At 35.7% G+C, this 16,968-nt stretch overlaps 1 protein-coding gene across 2 annotated transcripts in view; it reads left to right on the top strand.

Annotated features, from left to right (window-relative positions):
- The window catches only part of PDZRN4 (PDZ domain containing ring finger 4), a 397,101-nt gene that overhangs the window by 361,791 nt on the left and 18,342 nt on the right, over positions 1 to 16,968 (top strand). For both annotated transcript variants that reach the window (XM_017530360.2, XM_017530365.2), the window contains 2 exons: positions 14,081 to 14,179; positions 16,800 to 16,862. In XM_017530360.2, the coding sequence (XP_017385849.1) occupies positions 14,081 to 14,179; positions 16,800 to 16,862 (162 nt within the window). The remainder of the gene's footprint in view (positions 1 to 14,080; positions 14,180 to 16,799; positions 16,863 to 16,968) is intronic.

The following is a 16,968-nucleotide window of genomic DNA, read 5'->3' as shown; positions in this document are numbered from 1 at the left end:
GAAAGAGATTATGTTGTCCCGAACTGTAGCAGCAACAGAGGGAGTAGAAAGGAAGGCGGAAAAGATAACCCTGAAGAGAAGACCTAAACCTGGATAACTGGCAAAACAATAAGGTCATTAACCAGCTTGGGAAGAAGATCAGATTTGTGAAGAGTCACGAAGACCAACCTGCTCAGGTAGGAGAGAAAGAAAAGAGATGAGCAGACTTTTATGGTATATCCATTATTTATTTTATTAAGAATGAATATTTGTATTTTAAAATCATGGTTTTTTTTTTTATCTTAAGTAACTACATGGTCACAGCAAAGATATTTGGAAATACAAAGGTATATTAAAAAGAAAGTAATCAGCTTCACAATAACAGCAACTAGAGCTAACTTTTATTTCCATCTAGGAATTTTTCTTTGAATATAAGACTTTGAAGATTGGGGTTATGTTATACAAATTTGTGATCATTTCCCTTTTTATAAAAGTTCCTCAGAGTCATAAAATTCATTGTTTAGATATTTTCTTATTTATTTAAGAACTCTCATATTGTGGACATAGAGGATATTCATGATACTTTGCTACTATAAATTATACAGCAGTGAACAGATGCTGATATACTCGGGTTAATTTCGATGATCCATGTTTTTACATGTAGCTACTAAACCAGAATGAAGAATGGATAATGCGGTGATTGAAATTAATTTCAAATGGCCAAATGATCAGATTAATTCATTAACAACAAATAGAGAAACATGCCTACTCTTTAAAGGCCCAAGGAAAAAGCAATATAATTATTGGGCAAGTAAACATTAAATACTTTTAATAAATAAATATGTTAAATAAATTGAAAATTGAAATTAATCTGATTAGTTATAATCATATATCCACATGTTAAAAAATAGCACTCAAATTTATTTAAAATGACACAAATTGTCATCATTATTATACAAACATACAATTTTACAACCATACACCAGTCACTGGAAGAATTATACCATCTAGAATAAAACATTGATATATATGTGTGACACTATATACATTCTTATGAAAATTTAACAGCTTGTAAAAGTCTGTACCATCATTTATTTTGCATTTTGTGAAATAGATGATAACATAGTGTCAGTGTTAAACATTACAGTCCACTGTTAGTTATAAATCCAGGGGGTACAGGCAACTAGTTATAATCAAACTTAAAAGATATGTGCACATGAAACTATTCCAATAAGTGATATATGTGTATATATATTATGTATAAATATATATATTTTGTGGAAGCTCCTCTAATTCTCCTCCTCAAGAATGGACATATTGCCTCAAAATGACTTTTTCCCTTCTAAGAGTATATATATTTAAAATGCATATCTTCCTGCTTGATTTTAAAAACTCAATTATCCTGAGATTTTTAGAGAAAAAAAAGGCTTAAAATGTGAATAAAACACTAAAGTTTAACATCAATATTTTATCTTTTGTTATATATTTTAGTAAATCTATTTTACAGTTCAATTTCTTTGATTAGATCAGAAATATTTGAACACATTTAATTATATTAAAATATTACATTACCAAACAAGAAAAGGAACAGAGAAGAGCAATTTGGGAAAAATTATTATTACATTCATAGGATCTTGACAGCTGTAAGTCTTGTACCTTTTCCTGTTATGATGACCACAAGAAAAGCTCCCTCCCGCCAACTATAAAATAGCTTAGAAAATATTGCAGGAATAGCCCAGTGCCTCATTAGAAAAGCCTCTATTTCCTCCTTCAGTAACTAGCTGATAGAAATGAAGTTCATCTTATCAACAGGTTTATTTATTTTCTATTCTTCTTCTTTGTTAATCTTCCTTTTGTGTTTCCTTAATAATACATGTTGGAAAAGTTCCTGAATGCTTTTCAAATAAAGAGAAGTTCTAAGGAGGATTGATAAATCTCTGTTTTGTCAACATAGACACGGGCATCTCCCAGTCTGGAATTCAATGTATAATATCTGAAATAGATAAATGTAGGCCCTCCTTTTCTCATTAATCAGATCAGGAGATATTCAGGTGCATTAATTGGTTTTAATGCATGTTACTAGAATTTTATTGCCAGTACAATAAAGATGTAATACATTTCATGTATCATAATAGACTGACATTAAAAAATAACTAGAGCTGGCTCTAAAAAGAATAGAAAAGGAAAACTCTAGAATTTCTGCTGTTAAATGAGTTTTTTTAATGCTTTGGTATTATGGCCAGTGACAAAATGTAGAACCTACCAAATTGGAAATCATGCATCAATTCATGATCAGTCCATCACCTATGATTAATAATTATGTATTTACAATGACATTTTTTGTTATTATACACTGTGGTACTAATCTGGAGATGAGAAACTCCAAGCATCTTTTTTAATAATTAATCTTGTAGATCAAATTTCTCACTGACCATCAGATCCTAGGAGAAAATACTATATTTTAGGAGAGTCATAGTAGGGCAGGGCACAGAAGAGATTTAATTCATTATTTTATCATATTCTCAACCAATGTCTGAGCATTGAGTATAAAAATATAATAACATAAAAAGATTTCCTTCTTTGATCTACCCTCAGGAGCAGGTTTATTCCATGTAATGTTTTCAATGTAAAATATTTGTCATTTCTGTGTAACGCAAACAACCTGATCCACCTATGAACAAAACAGTAGGTTTGCGCTATTTTTTTGCAAATAATTGTCATTGCTTATCAGCATATAGGTCCATCATAAAGCATGATAAATGGAATATTATCTGATAAATTTAAATTAACATCTCTATGCAAGTTCAAAAATTAGTTTTTGTTACCATGCCCCAGATTCTTTTATTTCATTAACTTCTAACTCAGGTTTTCAGTAACTCTAGCCTCTCTATTAACTCTGTGTGCCCTGGAGCCATCTTTCAGCCTTAGCAAACCTAAATAGACTCCTCCTCTTGCCTTTTTCTTGGACTACAGCCCTATAACTCTTAATTATTCCTCCTTTGTCCCTCTGTCCTTACCCATCTATCCTACCTTTCAAGGGCTAGGCAGTGTCTCAACTCTTGTGCCAAATATTTAACAGGGCTTCCAATATTCCAAAATGTAGGCTGCCAATGACATTGATTCCCATTAGATAAAGCAATGATAACCCTTAACAGTATAGCATGTCACCCAGAGTTAATATTCATTACTTTTTCTAGTCCTATTTTTAAAAATTCCCTTAAAGTCACTCTTGTGGATCTTTTTGTGAATGTTTAGACTCTGCTTTTATCCCTGACAATTCTCTTTCTGCCACCCAAAGTAGCTATCAATTGTCTATATCTGCCCTTATATTTACCCAAAAGGTATTTTGCCTTTCTGAAGTGAATACCTCTTCAAAGTAACTTTTTAAACTATGAAACAGAATCCCAAACAGTGGATGCTGTCTCTTTAACTGATTTCCTTTGCTGAAAACATAGCAAACTCAAGAGCGTGATAGCAGATGCAAGAAGTGCAATCATCCATTCAGAGACAACCACAGCATAAAGAGTCACCCTGTCCTTTTGGACTGTTTACTTTGCAGAGTGCACATACCTAATATCGAAAGAAGATTGTTAACACTTTCTTTTGAAAAGCTATTTTCAGTAATTCAAAGGAAGGACAGCTTACAAGTGCTGAGAGTGGAGATGCAATAAAGGCTGCAGGGTTCGCTGAAAGCAGCACTGTGAGCATTACAATAGGGATTTGAGCCTCTCAGAGAATGGACAGTACTTTTCTATAAAAGTGAGGTCTGCTCTTTCTTCTTTTTAAATTTGCTGTAGACACTAAGGGTTGAAAGAATAGAAAAGACCTTTTCAACTCAAGCCTTGCTTTCCTAAGAATTCTATGCTGTCCACCCTCATTCAGTTGATATCACAACAAACGAGGTTCTCCACCTTGTTCCTGCCTCCACACGTTTCATCTGGATAACACACTTCATTCAGCATCTCTCTCCCATTCAGTGATTCTGCCATCCCCAACACACACCTTTCCATGAACTCCCACCCCTCAGTCCCAGGTCAGAATGACTTGATTGAAGAACAGGATCAGCATGGTAACAGTAAAAAAGAGCAATTGAATGAAAGTCAGGAAGCCTGGTTTCTACTCTTAGCTCTGCCACTAAATTATCAGGTGAATGTGGATAAGTCACTTCAATTTATAAAAGATAGAAGGCAAGTTAGATTATGTCTAAAATTACCTCCCAAATAATTGTGGGAGATAAATTGTTTTCTTAAAAAAAACCTAATCAATATTAAAGATAAAATACAAGAAATTTATGGTTCTGCTTGGGTTAAATACCAGAAAATCAAGTTCTTGCTTCCTCTTAATACTCCTAATTTTATAATTGATTATGTTTTCTATAAGATGAAAAACCATAGATTATTCATATTGGCCTCCCTCTCCCTTTTCTGCTCAGGACTTGACTTGGTTATGAGACATTTTAGAAATCAGTCCTAATCCGCCTCTCTAGTGTCCTCTCTTAATTCATTCCTAAGCCCCCTTCGTGGTAGCCAACACTGAATTTCTCACCCTCCATGTAAACAGTAGCTCCTCTCTGGAGCCTCCTCTCTTGGGGCTCATCTTGCCCCTTGAATCATCCGATCTATCTTTTACCGCATATCTCATTGCACTATAGTGAATTCTTTATGTGCTTAAGCCTCCATCTAGACAATGAGCTCTTCAATGACCATTGGACTATAAGAATGTGTATCTCTTAAAAAAACAATCTTCAGAGTTAAAAAGTGTGTGTGTGTGTGTGTGTGTGTGTGTGTGTGTGTGTGAGAGAGAGAGAGAGAGAGAGAGGGAGAGAGAGAGAGGGAGAGATCTGTGTTCAATTTCTGATTCTGATGAGTAGTTTCTGAGGGACCTTAAATAAATTACTTAATACTGGCCCTGAATTTCCTAATTTATAAATTTGTAGTAATATCTACCAAAAGCAATTGAGATTATAGTCCAAGAAACAGAAGACCTAAAACAAATGCTTAAGGAAAAAAAGGAGTTTTATTGGCTCTTCTTGCTAAAAATACCGAAAGTTTATTGTTTTAGATATAAAGATTCAGGGGCTCAAATCATGGCACTAAATTTCAATCTTTCTCATCTTTGGTTTTTATCCCCTTTTCTGAATCCATCCTCAGGGTCTATATATTGTGGCATGATAAAGTTTTGAGCTACTCCTGATCTACATTCTGTGTTTCAAATACAATGGAAAAGACAAGTGTTCTTTTCCTAATAGTTTCAATCATGAACCTGATTTTGATGGGCTTGAACTAAATCAAATACCCATTTTTGAAATGATCACTATACCCAGGGAAGTAAAATGCACCCAATAGCTAATGCCTGGGTCACAAGCCTACCCCTGGAGTTGAAATCAGCCTGAACAAACACATGGACTAGAAAGAAAAAGGTGTAATTCTGCTAAATGAATTTAGGGACATGTTTCCAAAAAGACAGTGAATAAATGCTAGATGGCCAGAAATAACTTCTGTGCACTGTACACTCTATCAGGTTCTTAAAAAAAATCAAATGAGACATTATTCAGAAATCATCTAGAGAAATGTCTGGTACATAAGAAGTTTCCCAGTGTGATCCATAGCACGTAGCAGATGCTAAGAAAATGTCTAGTCAGTAAAGTATAAGTAAAAACTGAACATGCTAGAGGAATTCTTAGAATTAGTAACTTCAAAGATAATTTTACTTTAATTTTACAGTTCATTCTTTGATTACTTTTCTTGTTGGCAGAGATAAGAGAGTAGGTCACATCTATTGTTTATATAGCTTTCTGAACATACTCTACTTAATCTAATATAATTATGCTGCTGTACAAATACAGCAATAGCAATTATACCATACAACCAACTTCACTAGAGGAGTTAACTTATTAAACAAATGCATGTGGGACTTCTCATAAGCTCTTAGTCCTCTGCTGGTACTAGAAATGCAAAGAAAAAGAAGACAAGGTGCCATTCTCAAAGAAATTTCTATGCTTCATATCTAAGGCTGTGGGATATAATAATAAACATAACAGATAAGGATCTTCTTAGAGAACAGTAAATAGGTAATTTTAAAACTAAGCATCTTTTTTTTGTTTGTTTGTTTTTTTGAGACGGAGTTTCACTCTTTGTTACCCAGGCTGGAGTGCAATGGCGCGATCTCGGCTCACTGCAACCTCCGCCTCCTGTGTTCAAGCAATTCTCCTGCCTCAGCCTCCCGAGTAGCTGGGACTACAGGCATGCACCACCATGCCCAGCTAATTTTTGTATTTTTTTTTTAGTAGAGACGAGGTTTCACCATGTTGACCAGGATGGTCTCGATCTCTTGACCTCGTGATCCACCTGTCTCGGCCTCCCAAAGTGCTGGGATTATAGGCATAAACCACCGCGCCCAGCCAAAACTAAGCATCTTAATGAAATACACATTTTCTAATTAAAAGAAAAGAATGGAAAATAAATGCTCATAATTGTCAAGAAGCTACTAAGCATCAGTGAAATTTTCGTATAGGACTTTAGGACCCCTACTTCAGAAAGATTGATGGACAAGGGTACCATCTAGCAAGTAAGCTGAGAGCCAAAAAATGAGAAAGAACAATATACCATGAAATCAGAGGAAGGCGCTGTTGAGAATTCAGACCGGGTCCTGTAGCTAGAATGTAAATTCCAGCTCCGCTTCTGATTTACTGTGTGACTTTAGGCCCAAGTTCTCTCTGTGGCTTCCTTTCTTCATCTATGGAACAGAAATAATGGTAACTGTGTTTAAGAGCTGATAGGTTAATGACACTGCCTGCATTCAAACCCTTTGCTTCTCTTGCATGAACTGGTAACATTCGGTTAATCCCTCCAACTCCCCCACTATGCTAGTGCTGAAGTCATCTTTCTAAACTACAAATCTGACAGTTTTATTTCTTTTAAAATAGCCCCCTTTACTCTTTGCAAAGAGTCCAAATTACTTAATAGGGTGTGGTCATCCTTCCATGACCTGGCCCTTGCCTACCTCTGCAGTTTTAGTGTTCACCATGATCCCTCACCCAGCCCAATCTTAAACTCTTAGCTTTGCACACATTAACTACTTAAAGCTCCTCTAACATGAAATGCTGTTTCATACCTCTGTGTCTTTGCATGATCAATGTTTCTCTGTTTGGAAATGTGGTCTCCTTGGTAAATACCAAGACTAATTTTATAATCTCTTCAAAGTTTGCTGGATTATTCCAGTAGCCCCCAACCTAGAGCTGACTCTCATGTATACAAGGTTTCCCTCTGCCCCACCCCATATGGATATTTGTGTGTGTGTGCGTGTGTGTGTATGTGACAATGAGAGTGCTCTATTGAGGATACTGAAATGAGTAATACAGGATAAGAAGGAATAATTCCATGGGAGAAATTCTTGAAAAATCTTAAGGGAATAAGTTTACAGAGCATGAGTGGAGACAATCACCTTTGGTGGGATTGGAGATTTTTCTTTCATTGTATAGAAAGGCAGCCCAGAGAGTCTTTCTATGTACAAATGCATGTGGACTGATACAGTAAGTGGAGGGAAGACACAGAGGTTTCCATTCCATGGTTTCTTTTTCCACAATGAAGTTTGGAACAACATGACTGGCCAAGCATGAAGAGAGAGAAGGGCATGGTAGCAGAGCTGTAGACAAAAGAGACACGACACACCAAACTGGGAGAGTACAAAGTTGAGGTCATAATAATCCACTAAGATCCAGTGAACTACGAGATAAGGACATCGACTAAGATCAGGCAGTTTTTGTTGGAAATTTGAAAAAAGAGGAGCACTGGTTACAACTTGGCAAGGAAAGTAGAGTGTGATTGTCGGCAGCATGGATTGCCGCAGCATGGATTGCCCATTTGCAACCTGTGGTAATGAACTTACAGGGAAAGCAGTAGCTATAGTCATCATGGTGTGCATTCCCTCTGGGACCAGGCCACTGCTCAGTTGGGGAAGCAGGGAGGTAAATACTTGGTCTTAACCAATATTGACCTTTTATTTGCATTATTCAGTGGACAAAAAGAACAGGGTAGTTGAGAATTTTATAAAATATATTATGTCTAACTCTGAATTTCAAGCTGCATCAGGAAAGAGGAGTGGGCCTGAATTTTTGACAGTGAGAAGGGGAAGGGCCGACAGGTTCAAGGTCCAATGAGAGAACAAAAGTGCTAGAGTGGGAATGCGAGAACATTTGAGCTGACCAGGAAGTGAAGTGTTAACATTGCTACTTTTAAAATAAGGCAACTATGAAAATGACATTTTATGAATAGTCTTTTCTACACATTGTTTATGCCGTGTTAAAATATTTTGAGGGACATCTCCCAAGAACTGACATATAAGTCAGGAAATGAAATCACAAATGGCCGAGGATAGTTAGCAATACCTTTAGGGAGCTAATAAATGATCCTTTTAATATCTGCTAAAAACTCAATAATCAGCTATGAAAAACCCTGGATTCTGGATTCTTCCAAAGGTAAACCACATGTTGCTAAAAAAATAATACAGTAATTTCAGTTTCCTCAAAAGATACAAGAAGTAAAATAGAGAAAGGAGGAAAAAAAAACCTTCCTAATGTAAAAAGAAGTATCTTCCTGGTTTCTTCCTATGCCTTTGTTCTTTGTTTTAGGCAGAGTTCTATCGGGTGGAAGCCCATTCTAGGAAAGTTTTCCATGCAATCTGCCTGGTTTCCTAGCTGTCACAGCAGAAGTAATGATACAATATTTATGGAACGTGGCCCACCACGGTGGCTCACGTTTCTAATCCCCAGTACTTTGGGAGGCTGAGGCAGGTGGAACACTTGGGGTCAGGAGTTTGAGCCCAGCCTGGCCAACATGGTGAAACTGCATCTCTACTAAAAATACAAAAATTAGCCAGGCATAGTGGTAGGTACCTGTAATCCCAGCTACTCAGGAGGCTGAGACAGGAAACTCACTTGAACTCAGGACTGGAGGTTGCAGTGAGCCAAGATCATACCACTGCACTCCAGCCTGGGTGACAGAATGAGACCCTGTCTCAAAAAGAAATAAATAAAAATAAAATAGGAAATAGAAAAAATATATATGGATGACTTCTCACTTACTTCAATTTTATATTTCTCTTTTCTATCCCTGGCCCAGATTTCCTGACATATACTATTCTTTACCAGCATCATGAATTCATTTCCTCCCCAATTAACAGTAGAGGCAAAAGTAATATTTCTTTCCTCGTTAAGGTATAAACTCTATTCCAAATAGGTCATTTATGACTTCTTAAGGTGATTCACAGCCCACAATGAGAAGCGGCCAAACTGTGTCTGGAGAAATGTGACCACTTTCTTTCCCAAAGAATCCAGAATGTCTTTGATTCTAAGAATGGGAAATTGGAGGTTAAAAGCTGCCCAAATTTCAGAAGACCATTGAAAAAGAAGTAGTTAAATAAAGAGGCAGTGTTAAGGATGTTAGAGAAAAGACATGACCATAAGCTTTAGCTTTTACTCTTATCTCTCTACAGAAATGTGATTTAATTATTAGTCGCATCAACTTGTTATGAATAATTTGGAGTTGGAGGATGCAAACCTGAAATGTTTTGTCAGAGGGATTTGGATATTCCAGGAGTTTTGTTATTCATTTTTTTACTGTTATCCCCAGATTTCATTATGCTGGAGATAATGATACTCAAGCAATATTTTTATAATAGACTAGCTTTTCTTTAGCTGTGGGGATTAAAGTTTTCATATTTCTCATTTGATTCATTTTTTGAAATGTTTTATTGGAGCAACATGGTACTTTACTAGTTACTAATCAATATTCAAAAATATAAAATGATATATGATTAACACTGAGTTTGAGTAAAGTGCATGTATTGTCTAATAAATGAAAACCAGGAACACAAAGATATGGACACAATAGACCCTACATTCCCTTACTGTCAATTGATATAAATGACTAGTTTATCTAGCCCTAGTTCTTCTTCAGACTTGAATAGTGCTGACTGCATTTGAATTTTCTTATGCAGAGGATAATCTTTATGGCATGCATGGGCCTAAGTGCTCTTTAAAGTTTGGGAACAATGTTACTTAAAAAGTGATTGCTTCTTAAGCAGTGTCAACCCTTGTTTCTTTCCCCAACAGAGAATTCTATCTAGAAAGCAATTTTTTATTCTTTTTAAGTTTCTCATCTCTTCCTAGACTCAACCACAAAAAAAAAAATTAAAATTTCATAGCACTGGAGTGCAACTAATTTATGTAAAAATCCTACTTGTGTCATTCTGTGATTAGAAGGATGTTTCACAACAAGCTTTAATAACAAACTCTTTTACTCCACCTTCAATCTATATATAATCAATTTCTTACAATATTAGATACTGAAGTTTGATTTTTTTAAGGAGACTTTAGACACGTTCCCAGAACATCACGTCTTGAAGTACATTTAAGTCAAAATGAATGTAGTTTCACCAGGTGTGTGAAGTGATTCTTTCACTCTAGTCACAAATGGATGGTTAGTGCTGCCATCCATGCAGGCTTGGCTTTGATTTGTATACACTCATGAATTGTCTCCATGGAGAAAATGTACAGAGGTAGCATTTCACTTTTATGTGTTTCATCAAATAGCTTCCAAGTGACAGGGGGAAAGTTATGAAAGTTGTTAGGGAAAACATTCTCTATTACCAGGAGGTTGTTCCTTCAGAAGTCAGACGCTTGTATGTCCTGTGAAGGGAATGCTTAATTACACCTATGCTGCAGAATTCCTTTTAGATAATCAGAGACTTTATAAAGCTACCTTTGCCTCCTACAAACAAAATTGTCTATGGGTAGACAAGTTATTTTGTCATAGAATTAAGGGAACTTTGATTCTAAAATGTATGTTTCTGTGTTTTAATATAAACTGTGTAGTATCTGAGATATTCTCAACAAAGAAATGCAACTTCACTGTCAGGACTGGAGTGAGGTGGTTTGTGGTATCCAGAAAAATCTCACTTGGGTCTCTTATGGTGCCTGAAGGCTTTCTGCCAAGGGTTTAGTCCCTTGCTTTAAGGCTTTGTATTCTCAGCATTTATTAGTATGCGCCAAAGCCTGTTTGGGTCACATATTAAGTAATTATTAATGATGGTTCCTTTGAGAGATGTTTATGTATTATTTTAATGTCTTAAGAGCAATCTGTGAGAGAATGGAAAAGTCACACTGAATGCCAAGCTTTGTTAGGGGACAGGCAAAATGGCAAACCTATAACACTCACACCTCAGGGACTCCAGGCAGGTGAAAGGAAATAGGAGGGTGTTGAGTGAATATTGGAAACAAAGACCATGGAGATAATTTTGAGACCTGTTTCACAGTTTGGATTTGGTCCAAGACAATGAAAATATTGAAAAGTTACTTTGACCTGAGGACCTTAGTCTCCTTTCCTGAGATTCTTGGGCAAGTGCTTTGATTTGTAGTGTTGAAAGATTATAGGTGGATTTTGCCCTTTTTGTTTTAATACATTCATTCAATTTTATTGCAAAATAGTTGGATATGCATCTTCCAAGCAAACACCAACGTCAAGGTACACAATTGCAAATGTGGAGAAAACATTCAAAAAAGAATGTTCCCCCTGAAAATGTCTTTTCACAATACTGAGAGTTGCTTCCATGCTTTGTTAGGGCATTGAAAGTCAGTGGATTTCAGCTTTGGTTACAGCTCCTCATTTGTGTTGATTTAAAGGTCCCAATCTCAGCTCGTTATAGAGTGTGTAGGTTTCCTTATTGGTCTCTGAGGAATCACTAAGAGATGCTCCTCGACTGTATACCTTGTTGCAGTAATTGAAGCTGTTTTGTTGCTATAATTTCTTCCTAATGTTGCAGTTTTAGTCAAGTATTCTTTCCCTCTGGAGGCACTAATTATCGCCAGTTTTGAAAAGACCTTTGCTTGATGTGTACATTTTTGCCTCTGGTGCCAAATCATTTCACTGTTTCCTAGTCTGTGTCTAGGTAAAAGGATGTTTCACCTTTTCTCTTTACTGTTCTGCCAGCACTATACCCTTTCTAAGCATTATAATACAGAATAACTTTTTCCACCAGTCAGAAAGTCAACATTCTTTATAGTTCCATACATTTCACTAATTTGCAGTACTTACGTCAGAATAGAGGATTTAAATTCAGTTTTATTTGCTGTTATCTGTGAAATTATTGGTCACTAGAGTTTATGAGAGCAAATCCCCTTGCTAAGGATTTACCCATGGTGTATAGCATATCATTTTTAAACAGGTTATTACCACTGACAAGGACTTCATTGAAATACAGAACTGATAGGGAGGATATTTACTCAAATGTAACAGAGTGTTCTGGGAAGTATTCTCTTGTTTGAAGATAAGTAAGTTTTCATTTTGTTCTGGTAAGTATTTCAGATTTTAGACAGTTAAATGAATATTTATGTCTTAGTCCATTTGGGCTACTATAACAAAATGCCATGAACATGGTGGCTTCTAAATGACAGAAACATATTTAGCACAGTTCTGGAGGTTGGGAAGTTGAAGATCAAGGCACCAGCAGTTTTAGTGTCTGGTAAGGGCCTGTTCCTCATAGAGGCAGCTTCTCACTGTGTCCTTACATGGTGGAAGAGGCAAGATAGCTCACTGGGGCCTCTTTATAAGGGCACTAATCCCATTTATGAGGGGTCAGCAGCCCTTATGACCTAATCATCTACCAAAGGCAGGTAGGTAAAGAGAAGCTGGGCTGACAGTCTGTTATCTCCTTGGCAGGTAAAATATGTTGAAACCCTAACATTAGGGGTCTCTACAATTATATGTAGTCTTTTTTTTATTTGAACTAATATGTAGAGACCCCTAAGGGTCTCTATAATTGTGGAGAACACAAACATTTAGACCTTAGCACTCTATTCTTCTCAACTTTCATAATCTTTACACACACACACACACACACACACACACACACACACACACACACAAACTCATCTATTTCCAAAGAGGAAAGACTGCCTACTTATGGTTTTACAAAAATCTGTGTGCACTAGGAAAGATTTCTGAAATAAAATTAGTCACCCTTCAGCTAGCTGTTACTGAGTGCCCACACTGAAACTATCCCATTCTAAGCACTAGAGAAAGAGCATTAAGCAAGATAGACAAATTCAGCACTCCCACAGAGCCTGAGTGCTAGAAATTGATCCAGACTTCACTTCTAATTCAAATAGACATTGTTCTTCATCTGATTATTTACTAATGGGTCTTATATTCTCCATCCAATAGGAATAAATTCTCTGTAATTAGTGTGCTAATTTGTGTTTTAATCCTTGGAAATATGTAATTTATCCTGAAGTCATCTGCTTCTGAAAGTAGTACAAGTCCGTTTCATTATATAAAAATGAAATACAATGAAATTTATCATTATTTTACTGAACATAAATCAGGAAGTAGATTCAATATACATTACCTGAGGACTGACATTTCAAGCCCTTAGCCATGTGTTTCAGTAAATGCATTTTCTTGTTCATTTACTGCTTCATTTTGAATCATTGCCTCTGCCCCAAATGGCTTTTGATGTCTCTCCCTTCAGCCTGGATGAACCCATTTCTTTCCAAGAATGAGAGTTTCTATAAAATAATAGAAAACCTTGGCCTGACCTACAAAAAACACTTGCTTATTAGCATACTGTGTAGAACTCAAGAGCAGAATTGATGGAAACAGCTCAGAATAGTCTTTTTTTTATTTGAGCTTATTTTGTTTTCTAATAATACAAACAAAAGCATGTAACAGTAACTCATGTTTTTATGAACATTTTTCCACCAACTTTGACATTATCAAATATTTTATTGATTCCAGTGTATTGATGTATACATGTATTTGATTTATACATTACTGTATAATTTTTAAGGAGTTTTACATTGACAACTTGATTGAAACAATTGTGTATCTCCAACTTTACAATAAAAATATAAAACATTGGCTTAACTATATAGAAATCCATGCTGAAAGAACATTTGAATAATATTGGTAACAAAAGTTAATTTCCAATGTTTGGCAATAATTGTTAATACTTGCCAGAGTGACCCAAAGAATATCGACGAGTTCTCCATTCTCCTGGATGTTTTTTCTGACATAAATGTCATCTGTGCGTGTTCTTCTCTCAGGAGGTCGAGTTGTGTCGTGTTAGCAGTCAAGAGAAGCTGGGCCTGACAGTCTGTTACCGAACAGATGATGAAGAAGACACCGGCATTTATGTCAGCGAGGTAAGAAATGCCATGGGGGTAGCGGAGGAGAAATTTGAGGAGGGAAACTGGGAGAAATGGGGTGAAATGACTCACAAGGAGAAAACTCTTCCTTCAGAGGCTTGAATGTGAAAAATTGGCCATGTTCCAAAACTTGTCACTTTCAATTAGCAAAGTAAATTATGCTGCCCAAGTAATGTAATTATTATCAGCTTGTTTAATGTGAATACTTTCGCTCCAGAATCCCAGCAAGGAAAAGTGCAAAAGTGGTCACAATGTCCAAATGTGAATAAATTCCCATAAGAATGCAGCAAGTCCAGCAAAGTTTTTGATCCTCAAACATCTGTCCTTCCATTCTTCTGTGCCTTTTATGAGTTCTATTGACAGTAGCACTGGCTAATTGTTTTGAATTACTATTCACAATAATCACATCTTTTACTCTGCTGATGTCATTGATAAATTTGAATACCCAATGAGTGCATCTATTAGTTTGTTTTATTCAACCCCATGAGTGAGATTCTACCCTTGATCTTAGCCAGAGGCCAAGAAGAAATACACAAGCGAGATTCTAAAATGTGAGATACTGTTAGTGTTAATTCCTTTTGAAGACTGTGAAGCAAATTTTACTATAATAGGTGATTTTTTAAAACTCACAAAGGCATTATTTTATGTGAAGTAGGAAGGTATGTTTTAAAAAATTAAAACCCAGCACTTTGGGAGGCCGACACAGGAGGATTGCTTAAGGCCAGGAGTTTGAGGCCAACCCAGGCAACACAATGAGACCCTGTCTCTATTAAAAAAAAAAAAAAAATTAATTAGTCAGTCATGGTGGCATATGCCTGTAGTCCTAACTACTCAGGAGGCTTTGGCAGCAGGATTGTTTGAGCACACTAGTTTGAGGGTACAGTGAGCTATTGTGCCACTGCACTGCAGCCTGAGTGACAGGATGAGACCCTGTCTCTAAATATAAAAAAATTAAAATTAAATATGCATATGATAAAAATTACTTATATGTGCAAAGCATATGTGCATATATATATTTACATATGAATGCTGGAGTTAGACAAACTAGATACTAATTGCTGTTCTATGCTGTTCCAAGTTTTCTTGGCCATAATCGTGAAAACATTACCTAACATACTGAGCTTCAGCTTTCTCAACCAGAAACTGAGTACAACAATACTTATTTTATTGTTTTTATATAGTTGCTTAGAATGTGGAAGAGATAATGTAATTAATGCATTTAGAAAACAACGCAACTCTGCAAGTGTAAAATATTACTCTTTATCCCTTTACCAAAAAATTTACTGACTGGCTTCTGCAATGGAAGAACTCCAGACAATATTCCACTTATGTACTTCTTTTAAATATGCAATTAGGATAATTCCCCTGATTAGGGTGAGGAAGTATAAGGAAACATCTGCGGAATTATCTTTTGTAATATGTACAGAGGTAGGAAGGGAGAAGTTTAATATTAGTTTGATTACAGTTCTAAAGACAAGGTTTTAGATTGTGAATGGCTTTTAAATGGGATACAGTCCATGATTAATCCCTCACTTCCTTCTAGTAAGTCTCTGTTTACTATTTAAATATGTCAGAATCGCAACTGCAGCTTTCAGGGAAGGAAAAGAAGACACAGGATCCGAACATATGTACTTGGAAGGAATGTTTTCCTTTTACCTCTTACGTGTAATTATAATGCCTATTATTCTTGAAGGATGATTTAAGGCTCAATTGGTGGCACCCCTAATAAGAAAGTAATATCTAGCATGTGGATAGGATGGATCAACCTCATGCTACACTTGAAATACTTTGCTTAAAAAAAAAAGCTCTTCTGCAACAAGTTTAAATAAAGTTTGAAGCCATCACATGAAATCTGATAGATGAAATTGCCCCCAGTGAACTGTAGGTTGTCACTCAAGTTTGGCCTTAAAATGCCGATAAGCTCCTGACAGAGTCTTAAATATCTATACATTCTAAGATAGTTTATAGTTAATATACTTTACCCCATATGTAAAATGGTATTTAGTAATTAAATGCATGGATTGGATTTGTGTGTGTATGTGTTTCTTGAGAAACATAGGTTGTAAATTTCTTTATAAATTAATGTTCTCATGAGACATAATTCTCTTTATAAGTATGGATTTACAGTATATCTGTCAGCTTTGATAAGACAAGTAAGGCAGGATTTAAAATCATCTCACAGAAAGTAAATATCATGGATCCAGAGAGTCCTAGTATTAACATCTTATGTTAACTGAAGATCCTGTGTGACAGTTGGGATACAGAAATGAGTGAATGAATGTGAAAAAAAGAATGAGGGGAAAAAGGAAGGAAGAAATAGAGGACAGGAGGAGGAAGGGTGAAAAAATGATCTTCAGATTAAGTTCTGCTATAGTCCTCACAATTTTATTCTTGTTCATTCTAAAATAGCTCATTTATATTTTTAGAATCAGTGAGCTTTGATGGAGAGAAATATGACATACACTGTCATAAATCAACAGAATTTGAAAACAGCTTTTTGAAAATATATTTTCAAAATATATTTTTAAATTTTCAAAATATATTTTAAAACCATATTTTTAAGTTCTTAAGGGAATGTTTCATATCTGGCTGAAGATATATGTCCTCTTTATTACAGGTAGATCCAAATAGCATTGCTGCCAAAGATGGCCGGATTCGAGAAGGGGATCGTATTTTGCAAGTAGGTGGTGGTGTTATTTCCTGTAGTTTCCCACAGTCTGTCCAACAGTTATTATTTTGTTTCTTGTAAACTGTTGAGAAAATAATTTGTCTTTGCTTTTGGATAT

Source organism: Cebus imitator, unplaced genomic scaffold (genome assembly GCF_001604975.1).
Source record: "Cebus imitator isolate Cc_AM_T3 unplaced genomic scaffold, Cebus_imitator-1.0 Scaffold2, whole genome shotgun sequence".
Lineage (NCBI taxonomy): Eukaryota > Metazoa > Chordata > Mammalia > Primates > Cebidae > Cebus > Cebus imitator.
Note: the sequence above shows the minus strand (reverse complement) of the source record. Positions and strands in the feature narration are given on the sequence as shown.